The sequence below is a fragment of the Argentina silus genome (genome assembly GCF_951799395.1).
Source record: "Argentina silus genome assembly, chromosome: 13".
Lineage (NCBI taxonomy): Eukaryota > Metazoa > Chordata > Actinopteri > Argentiniformes > Argentinidae > Argentina > Argentina silus.
Window position 1 is genome coordinate 16525091 of NC_139667.1, and position 10661 is coordinate 16535751.

The following is a 10661-nucleotide window of genomic DNA, read 5'->3' on the forward strand; positions in this document are numbered from 1 at the left end:
CCACCGCCTTTATCGTTCAAACCATCTTTAATCTTTCTACTACGAAAATAAGATTCTGCAAACCCACGAAGTTTCTTCTAGAATTAATTTTTCTAGTTTTTCATAATCTTATTCTATGTTATTCCCCCCCTCCCTCCCCCTTACTGTAAGGAGCCAATCAATTAACACGTCCTCGACGTATTAACAATCGGTGGCCAATCACGTGGCATTAGCTAGTGTTTACTTTTTCTAGCAGGCAGATCCGAAATGTATCATGCTGTAGCTAGCTTGTCCTGAATCCCATTCACAAAGAGATCAGGAGGGTGAGTTATGGACGCTATGTATGTATTTTACTTGTAGTGTTGAATGTTAACTAGATTTTTGCTACTGGACTGACAACGTTCGACGCTCTACTTTAGACGAAGTCGACGGCGAGTACAGGCTTTATGTATCTGACATTTGTACAGTCGAAATAAGTCGTGTCAGATATACAGCAACTTGTGGCTGTCAACTACGCCTAGCTCTACTTTAGCTAGCTAGTTTGTTTGCGAGCTAGCTAACTAGTGAGCCTAGCCCCATCAGTTCCCATTGCTTACTGCGTTCATACTTCACAGTACGAAGATAGTAAACCAGTGGAGGCTGGTAGAGGTATAAATCAGAGGACGGCCTCATTGTAATGCATTGAATGCCCGTCCTCCAATTTCTATCTCCACAAGCCTCCCCTGTAGTCAACTACAGTATGCACGATTGGAACTGATGAGGCTGATAGGGGTATTTATTTATGTTCCATATTGTGATTGTCTCTATGGCTAGGTCTTGCCACATCCAACACATCCAAAATGAGACTGGTAATCCTGGAGGACTACGACCTGGCCAGCGAATGGGCAGCCAAATACATCCGCAACAGAATCATCCAATTCAAACCCACCGCTGATAGATACTTCACTTTGGGATTACCTACAGGTAAGTATGCTATAGACTGGTTGAGAAAGTAGGTTTTTCATCTGTCTAAGATTTAGTAAGTCATCACTTCCCTCTCTTTCAGGAAGCACTCCTTTTGGCTGCTACAAAAAGTTGATTGAGTATCACAAGAGCGGGGACCTCTCTTTCAAGTATGTGAAGACCTTCAACATGGACGAGTATGTGGGTGAGTTTGAGGCTACAGGTACAAATTGCAAGAGATCCTAGGTCAACCACAGATGTTGGATCAAAATGCAACTTTAGAAACAGACAACAACAATAAACAAGTGTTGAGTAAACATGTTCAGGGAAAGAAATTAACACCCGTTCTGTGCAGGGAGTAATTTTCAATGCGTCAGAAATCATGCTAATGTGTTTTTTGTGATCTTTGCCTTAATGTTGGTTTAAAAAAAAAAAGGGGGTTTGTAAAAAATCAGCGACTGGTGAATTTTCTCATCCACCTTGGCTGGTAGACCAAAAAGTTAATTTTACTAAGACCCAAGAATGCGAGTAAGACAGTTGAACTAAGTCATAAGTTATAAGTTATATTCTTCAATAATCAATGACTATATATAAAGAATTTGAAAGTACAAATATGTATGTAACAATTACAGATTGCCCCTCTAATGGCACGGGATACATTCTGACCTCTGCCGTTAGGGTGCAATAGTGGAGTGACCCTACAGGAAGAAAGAATGTGTCCACTCAGCTCATGTAGCACTTGAGGAAGTGGGAGGTGACACTGGCCACTTCTGGGGCCACTGGCACAGGACGGGGCAGATTCTTGTTGGTGTTATCATGTGGTCCTCTGTTGCTCAGTTGGTAGAGCATGGCGCTAACGATGCTTAGGTTGGGGGGTTTGATTCCCACTGGGACCATATATACTGAAAAATGTATGCACTCACTGCAATATACAGTAAGTCACTTTGGATAAAAGTGTCATCTAAATGGCATATGTTAATATGTTAATGTTTACCTATATTGTGTTGTCAGCTCAGTGCAGATGAGGGAGAGGAGGTGAGCATAGGAAGCAACTGTAGACAATTGTGATTCACCCATATACACTAATTTCTTGCCCTAACCTGTCCTCCTACTGTAGGCCTGCCCCGGGCCCACCCTGAGAGCTACCACTCCTACATGTGGAACAACTTCTTCAAGCACATCGACATTGACCCGGCAAACGCCCATATCTTGGATGGAAATGCCACCGACCTGGAGGCAGAGTGTGAGGCTTTCGAGCAGAAGATCGCCCAGGCTAGGGGGATTGACCTGTTTGTTGGAGGTCAGCTCAATGGTTGTTTATTTTGGCTCATGCTAATTGGCGTATTTGGCTCCACGTTGCTCTATGTTCACTGATGTACTCATTAGGCATTCAATCAATTCATCAATTGTAGATAAAGGAAAACCACACTGTGGTTTCACTTGATGTTTACGCTGTGTTTTCAGGACAAGTGTGGTTTTAAGTCAGTACAAATTACATGCTTACTGGGTGTGTCAGTTTTAATGCCTTTTACATCTCCAACATAATGTCTTAGTGAACACAGTGCAGTTTTCCTGTATCTGCAATTGCATCAGAAAAGTAAGATAGCTTTATGTCAGTTAGGGCTACTTGTATGTTAATACAACCAGCCTCTGGTCATGAGTAAAGGTTATCATGATGGAAAGGTGAAAGCCAACTGATAATGGGCACGAGAGTCTATGCTTTCTGGGGTTGCTCTTACGTTCAGATTGACTAATAATCACTACAGAGCAGAACCGAGCTGAGCTGTACTGTGCTGGCCTGGTTATCATCCACCATAGTTGCTGTAACAGTGCTGGAAAGGACAATGTAAAAACAAAATATCTGAGCCAGCACAGTATAGTTTGGGTTGGCCTTGTAAAACCCCAAGTGTTGGTGAAAGTTAGAACTTCTAATTTTGTAAGAGAATAAAACGTTAAAACGTTAAATCAAGCTAAATGAGAAACTGTCCTCCACCATCAAGAAGGCCCAGCAGAGGATGTTCTTCCTGTGGCAGCTGAAGAAATTCAACAAAAGTGATGACCAAGTTCTACACCTCAGCTCACGTATGCCCATCCAATCTCATCCAATCACAATCTGGTTCGCTGCCTCCACTGCCAAGGACAAAGGCAGACTGCAGCGGATCATTCGGTCAGCCGAGAAGGTCATTGGCTGCAACCTGCCATCTCTCCTGGACCTGTTCCACTCCAGGACCATTAAGAGAGCAGGAAAGATCATCGCTGATCCTTCCCATCCTGGTCACAACCTCTTCCAGAGACTTCCATCCGGCAAAAGGTTCCAGTCAATCAAGACTAAAACCTCGCGCCACCTGAACAGTTTCTTCCCCATGGCAGTGGGGCTCACAACCAAGCCCCCTGCCTCTCACTGACTGGGACTTCCACCCCCCACCCTGTCACACAAACAATGCACTGACAGTGTAATTTATTATTATTTAAAATTATTCTAATTTATAGTGTACATGCCCCACAACCATTTCACAGCCTCTAGCCTCATTGCCATTTAGTATCACACAGCCTACAAGATGTATTGTTCTGCTGCTCTTTTCTGTAAATTTGTAAATTTGTTACTGCTATTTTGTTAATATTTTGCTATTTTGTAAATTTCTTGTCAATATTTGCAATTTGTTTTTTATGTCCATGCACCAACCTCACCAAGTCAATTTCCTGTATGTGCAAATATACTTGGCCAAATAAAAGAATTCTGATACGCACATATTGGATGAGTTCAAACTATCAAGTGTACCCCGTTTTTTTGGGCAGTCCCACTCCTGTATTTGTTTTTCAGTTTTTATTGGACAGAGACAGTAGAGAAAGAGGAAGTAAGGAGAAGAGGGTATGTCAGCAAGGCCGGATTCGATCCCATGCCGGCATGGGCATACGTGTGCACTGTAGGCCATGGTGCTAGACCACCCCAGGCCACAAGTATACCCTGTTTACCGCTACCTTAGGTATTTTCTGATTATAACATTCTCTCTCGCCCTCTCTCTCCTTCAAGGTATTGGACCTGACGGCCACATTGCCTTCAACGAGCCGGGCTCCAGTCTTGTATCCAGGACCAGAGTGAAAACCCTAGCTAAGGACACCATTGTGGCCAACGCCCGTTTCTTTGGCAATGACCTGTCCAAGGTTCCCACCATGGCTTTGACAGTTGGTGTTGGGACAGTCATGGATGCCAGAGAGGTAAGGAGCGGTTATACATTAAACAGTATAAATTCATACATTCATTTCATATATCCAACCATTCATCCATCTATGTTAATCCACCAATTCATCCATCCAGCCCTCATTTCATCTGACCCTCTGGTCACCCATCCATCCAGATAAGAGATGTCACCCAGCATCTAAATCACCTCACAACTTCTGTGTTTACATCCAGCAATAAAGTCCAGTCGATCTCTGGGACCAGAGTTAGAGAAGTCTGCAATAGGTGTTTCTGTGATAACATAATTATTTTTGTTGTGTTTATCCATTGCTTCAGGTCATGATTCTTATCACGGGAGCACACAAAGCCTTTGCCCTCTACAAAGCCATCGAGGAGGGGGTCAACCACATGTGGACCGTCTCAGCCTTCCAGCAGCACCCACGCACCATCTTTGTGTGTGATGAGGACGCCACACTGGAGCTCCGCGTCAAAACGGTCAAGTACTTCAAAGGTAAGCTGAAATAGGACAGTACAAGGGGTTATGATTTAGGGTTAGTTTTTCAGAAGATCTACTCGAGATGAAAATCATCACGTGTTTTCTGTTCCCCTATTAGATTCACATAACACAATTTCACACAAAGCCTTTGTAACTGTTTTCATTCCCTTTCAGGGTTAATGCACGTTCACAACAGACTGGTGGACCCTGTACTAAGCATAAAGGATCAATAAACTGAGACCAATACAATGGGACTAAGGCAAAACACTTACAAAAATGGTGGATGTAGAGCTGCAGGCTTCAACCTCCAGAGCCAGAGGGGTTATTTGGCAATACTTAAGTTGAGGGTCGCATTAACAAATCTACAAACACTTTGATCTGACTACGGCTTTTGGTGACATCCATAACTGTTTCCGCCATAGAAATAAACTGTCACTGGGTGTTGTTCAGCATGTTACTGTACATTCCATTAGGGTACTATGAAGGCTTAATGTAAAGGCCCCTTCAACTGATGTGAAGAATATGTGCCACCGTCACTGAATCAATAAGGTCAGAGGCAAACCAAACTGCAGGTTCGTTCAACGTTTACACTGTATGAGAAACAGACACTCCAGAAGCTGCTCCGCTCACAAAAGTTGTTAGTGGATATTGATATTAAATCACACCATAGAACAAAGCACACATAAACATGAGTAAACCCACAATGTGGTTTGCCTTAATCTCCAACTGATTTAATTGAATGGCCGTAGTCTTAAGTCTGTGGCCTCCCTTACAAAGACACCTTGGGTCACACAGCGATGTCATCACATTCTAGCATCCAAATCCATGAGCAAGGACTTGGATGTGTCTTAATGTATAGAGGATGGGTGAAAGCAACACGCCAACAGACACATATACTTATAACGGTAACACTTTACTTAGAGCATACAGTTATAATGCATTCGTAGTGCATTATAAGACTTGTTATAAGCGTGTATGACTGCATAATAATAAGGATCCATATGTGTGTGCCTCATAGAGTGTGTTACCCTTACGACTGTCCAGTGATGTAAAACCTACTCAGATGAAGCAAAGGAGATGTGAAGTTAAAGTATAGAGACTAAGCAGACTTTAGTCCATTGCCTGGTAGGTGTCACTTTATTTTCCAGCCAGTAAATTCAGCGGATGAAATTGAAATTTGAATTGAAATTCAAATCATGAACAGAAAATTGCCTTATCACGGACTTACCAATTCATACATTTCGACACATTTAAGGTTGATCTCAACCTTACCATGAAATGGTAGACTCAGCAATATGACATCATTTTTTATTTTTTTTGACATTTAAATAATGTATAAAGTGTTTGTAAACAAAAGGGTGACTCCCAGCTGCCAAACGTTAACAAAATTCACATCTGGCAAAGCTTTTTTTTTATTGGCACTTATTGGCACTTTTTTTTTATTGGTAAAATCTATTGGAAGGCAGTCTAAGAAGTTTTAAATTGTTGATGTCTGTAAGCAGGAGGCTACACTGTTGTGTGCTGACATCATATTGCAGAGTCATCAGGGAGCAATGATACTTTACAATCCAGAGGCCATTGTTACGTTCCAATCAGCAATGTACTGGATGTACTGGAATTTGTATCTTTGTCCAAAATGTAATGTAATAGTTATATTTCAGCACTACTCTCACAAAGCTGTTACATCAACCGTCGGATGTCAATGCATTATCTTTTGAAACATTTCTTTTGTTGTGATTTGGAAGGTCATTCTTTAAAAGGATGATTTTCGGAAGTGAGTTTATTTTTCATTCACCTCGGGTGTTGTCAATTTATCCAGATACTTTTTTGGTTCATATTTGTGTTCTTAAGCATCTTTACTGCGCTTAGCCATACTAGTGAACTGGTAAAGAGATGCAACCACTGCTCTCAGTATATGTACTCTTTGTAGGTGATCCATGTATCGAAACGTTTAGAAGTATTGAGAGCATTGGTTGCATGATTTTGTGTCATGCATGATTTACGCAAAATGTTTTAGTTCAAGATATAATCAGCGATATGACAATACCATGGGAAGTTTCACCCAAGCAAGATGTTTCACGTCATATTAATGTTCTGCTATTTCATGTAGGTCATATTGAGTCTACCTTTAAGCACACAAATCTTAAAGTAAGATTGGCCTTATGAATGTTTTACAGTACTCCATTTGCCCCAAATACCTGGCTTAAAAAGTTACTGAATTACTGTTTTGTAATGACAATAAAGATAATTCTTATTAAGAGGACTGTGGCTGATCTGTAAACTGAGGAGATCTTTACGACACGCTGCATGCAATAAATGTTGCAAATAATTATGGTTTTGGCTTTGGGACACTCCACTAGTTACCATCTTAAAAACCTAACCCCTGTATACTCAGTCTACTGTACATACTTCATTGGTTAAAATGAACCACAAATTGCATATTTGTCATTAGTGGTCTCCAGTTTCCAGTTACCGTCAATCATTGTCTATTTGATATGGTTGACAGTGTACAACGTAGTACAAATACTGAACTAATAACCTTAGCTAGAAATGTATTATTTTGTACTCCCTTGTACATTAATAGTCCCACTGGTGTACACCAGGTGTCACTCTCTGCTAAGGTTCAAAATCACAGAAACCATAGTACCAAATGTTTGGACCAGAAACCATAATACCAAGTGTTTGGACCAGAAACCATAGTACCAAGTGTTTGGACGACATGAGAAGTCTCCTAAATCAATTATCTGTCTGTATGTTTGTCTCTAGCAGATCTACAACTTCTAAACAAAATCAACCAAACGTGTTATATACTGTTATTTTCTGTTATGAGTGCTCAATTTTAGGCTATTTTTGTATATGCAAATGCATACATGGGTTGAAGATCTGCTTCATAACAAAAATAATGTAGTACTGTATAGTTATCTATTTACTATGGATTATTATGGGAATAAGCCTGTAGGTCGTACAGTAGAAACCTATTGTTACTGTTTCATGCTAGACTTGAGACTTGGTAGTATGATAAATGTAATATTACCCCCATTGGCCTAATGGGGGAGCTATAACAAGTCTTTGAAAGGCCATATTTCCTAAACACTATCACCTACGGTGTATGCCAAAACTTTTCACTAATGCTTTTCGCTACCACTCACCACTACCACTCGCTCCTACTCCGAAAATATCTGAAGGAGATGAGTGGAGGAGAAAATGGCTGAGGAGTAGTGGTGAGATTCATCCTACCCACTTCGTCATCATATGTTGCTACGACAATTACTGATGACCGCAAAACCAATCACAGAGCTTTCAATCGAGCCATGTTCATTGAGGAGTGGGACAATGGCAGCATTTAGAAAGTTGAAAGTTTACAGTATTCATATGAATAAAATGTGTTAAAATGCAATGATTGTCAGCATTCAAAATCAAAGTTAAATGTGTAAATTGGGTAGGCCTATGCTGGAATAAACATTATCTGCTATTGACGAAGAAATTGAAGAATGAACATTGAAGAATAACATGTTAATTAGCTGAGTCTATAACATAACAAAATGTGGGAAAAGGGTCTGAATACTTTCCGAAGCTACTATATACACTCACCGGCCACTTTATTAGGTACATCTTGCTAGTACGGGGTTAAACCCCCTTTTGCCTTCAGAACTGCCTTAATTCTTTGTGGCATAGATGCAACAAGGTGCTGGAAACATTCCTCAGAGATTTTGGTCCATATTGACATGATAGCATCATTGCTGCAGATTTGTCGGCTGCACATCCATGATGCGAATCTCCCATTCCACCACATCCCAAAGGTGCTCTATTGGATTGAGATCTGGTGACTGTGGAGGCCATTGGAGTATAGTGAATTCATTGTCATGTTCAAGAAACCAGTTTGAGATGATGTGAGCTTTGTGACATGGCGCGTTATCCTGCTAGAAGTAGCCATCAGAAGATGGGTACACTGTGGTCATAAAGGGATGGACATGGTCAGCAACAATAATCAGGTAGGCTGTGGCGTTTAAACGATGCTCAATTGGTACTAAGGGGCCCAAAGTGTGCCAAGAAAATATCCCCCACACCATCACTTTGGGCCCGTTAATACCAATCAATCATCGTTTGAATGCCACAGCCTATTTGAGTATTGTTGCTGACCCTGTGCATCCCTTCATGGCCATAATTTACTCATCTTCTAATGGCTACTTCCAGCATGATAATGCACCATGTCACAAAGCAAAAGTCATCTCAAACCGGTTTCATGAACATGACACTGAGTTCAGTGTTCTTCAGTGGCCTTCCCAGTCACCGGATCTGAATCAAATAGAACACCTTTGGGATGTGGTAGAACGGGAGATTCACAGCTTGAAAGTGCACCTGAAATATCTGCAGGAATTGCGTGATGCAATCATGTCATCATGCACCAGAATCTCAAAGGAATGTTTCCAACATCTTGTGGAATCAATGCCATGAAAAATTGAGGCTGTTTTGAGAGCAAAGGGAGGCCCTACCCAGTATTAGTATAGTACTAGTATTAGTACATTAAAGTGCTTAGTGAGTGTATATATATATATATATATATATATATATATATATATATATATATATATATATATATATATATATATATATATATATATAAATAAACCGGGGCCATTTACTGTACATTTCAATATGAAGGCTCATGCAGACTGGAGGAAATGCAAGCTTTTACTTACATACTTTTTTATTTTGCTTTAGAGTCCTCTATGGATGTATAGAAACCAAGGTTGGCAGCAGTTGAGTGAAATAACAATTCAATTATTGCAGATAGGGCTTTATTTTCAAAGATTTCTCAATAAACGAATAAATGAGACGTTTTTTAGATAAAACAAACTTATTTTTTTGGTAAATTCAAATCACTTCCTGAATTGAAATTGAATTGACCCCAACCCTTATAGAAACCATTAATATCTATTTTTATCAGCACTGTGAGCAGTATTTAGAGAAATCACAAGTGGGAATGTTACAGTGAGGATGCATTTGATGAATGAGAGACTCATTCCAATATCTGTTCCAGAACCATTCATTTAAATTAAAACCCATATTTTTAAGGAAATCAACACAACATTTTGAAAACAATTGATAAGGGTTTATGTTGTCTGAAACTGAATCATTCTCACAAAAAAAAAAAATAATTGAAGATTCAACACTCACTCACTGTAGTTTTTAAATATTTTTTCACAATATTTTTGTGTTTTTGTGCAATGTACAAAAAACACTAAAACAAGTTTCATTAAAAATGAATAGTACACTGAAACCAGAATGGCATATTAGGTCTCCCACAACTACTTTAGCACCAGCCAAAACTGAATCTAAGAGGTTATTTTGAGTAGTGAGAAGCGAAGTAGTTGAGGAAGAGTCAATGGCAGTTTGATCTCAAGCAGTAACTACATGGACCACAAGGCTTTCAAAGTTCTTCACACTTTTTGTTTCTGTCAAATCACCCAGAGACTCACTGGTGTCTCCTTAAAACGTTCCAAGTTCTTTGCTATTTTATTCAAGACTAGCAATTGGATCCTTTAATGTAGCTGGTTACCAGGGAGACACAGCTTCTCTCAAGCTCACCCGTGGGTGGAAAAACATCTTACACTGTCAGAAGAATTAGAGGTAAGAAAAAAACAGCCAGATTTAGCAAGATGTGGGCTGGAAGTAGGCCTATGCATTTATCTGGATGAGATTAAAGAGAAACTAGTGAAAAACTTTTTTAGTTAAAAAACACTGACCAGAAGTTGTAAATGGTGAAATATATCAGCACTGTGTTCAGTGCTAGACCTCAACATAATATATTTTGAAATGTGATTTTAGAGACCAAAACGACATTGTTTAATGTTCCATCTCTCTCACTGAATCTCCATCTCTTCTGGATACTGACTAATCATGGGACACAACATCACTCTGACAAGGCCACATTTTAGAGCTTAAATCTCTGCATATTCATTAAAGGCCCAATTGTCAACTTTGGAATAAACCTACTCTGAAAGCTGTAACTGAATTCCTCCGTAATCCGCTTAGCTGTTCGGCGAGAGCACATAGTGGGATCGA

General features: G+C 40.0%; 1 protein-coding gene across 1 annotated transcript; it reads left to right on the top strand.

The window, feature by feature from the left end:
• The first annotated feature begins 241 nt into the window (after positions 1-241).
• On the top strand, positions 242-6853 carry LOC310813801 (glucosamine-6-phosphate deaminase 2). The gene is made up of 7 exons (XM_083682924.1): positions 242-302; positions 793-942; positions 1025-1126; positions 2039-2221; positions 3953-4137; positions 4436-4610; positions 4770-6853. The coding sequence occupies exons 2-7, from the start codon at positions 819-821 to the stop codon at positions 4826-4828; spliced, it is 828 nt and encodes a 275-aa protein (XP_083539050.1). The 5' UTR covers positions 242-302; positions 793-818; the 3' UTR covers positions 4829-6853.
• The last annotated feature ends 3808 nt before the right edge of the window (positions 6854-10661 follow it).

What these genes read in the sequence shown, in the direction of transcription:
- LOC310813801 (XM_083682924.1), top strand. Translation starts at nt 819, where the DNA reads ATGAGACTGGTAATCCTGGAGGACTACGACCTGGCCAGCGAATGGGCA. An exon ending in CACTTTGGGATTACCTACAG is followed by an intron (nt 943 to 1,024) that starts GTAAGTATGCTA and finishes CCTCTCTTTCAG; the next exon opens with GAAGCACTCCTTTTGGCTGC. An exon ending in CAGTCATGGATGCCAGAGAG is followed by an intron (nt 4,138 to 4,435) that starts GTAAGGAGCGGT and finishes CCATTGCTTCAG; the next exon opens with GTCATGATTCTTATCACGGG.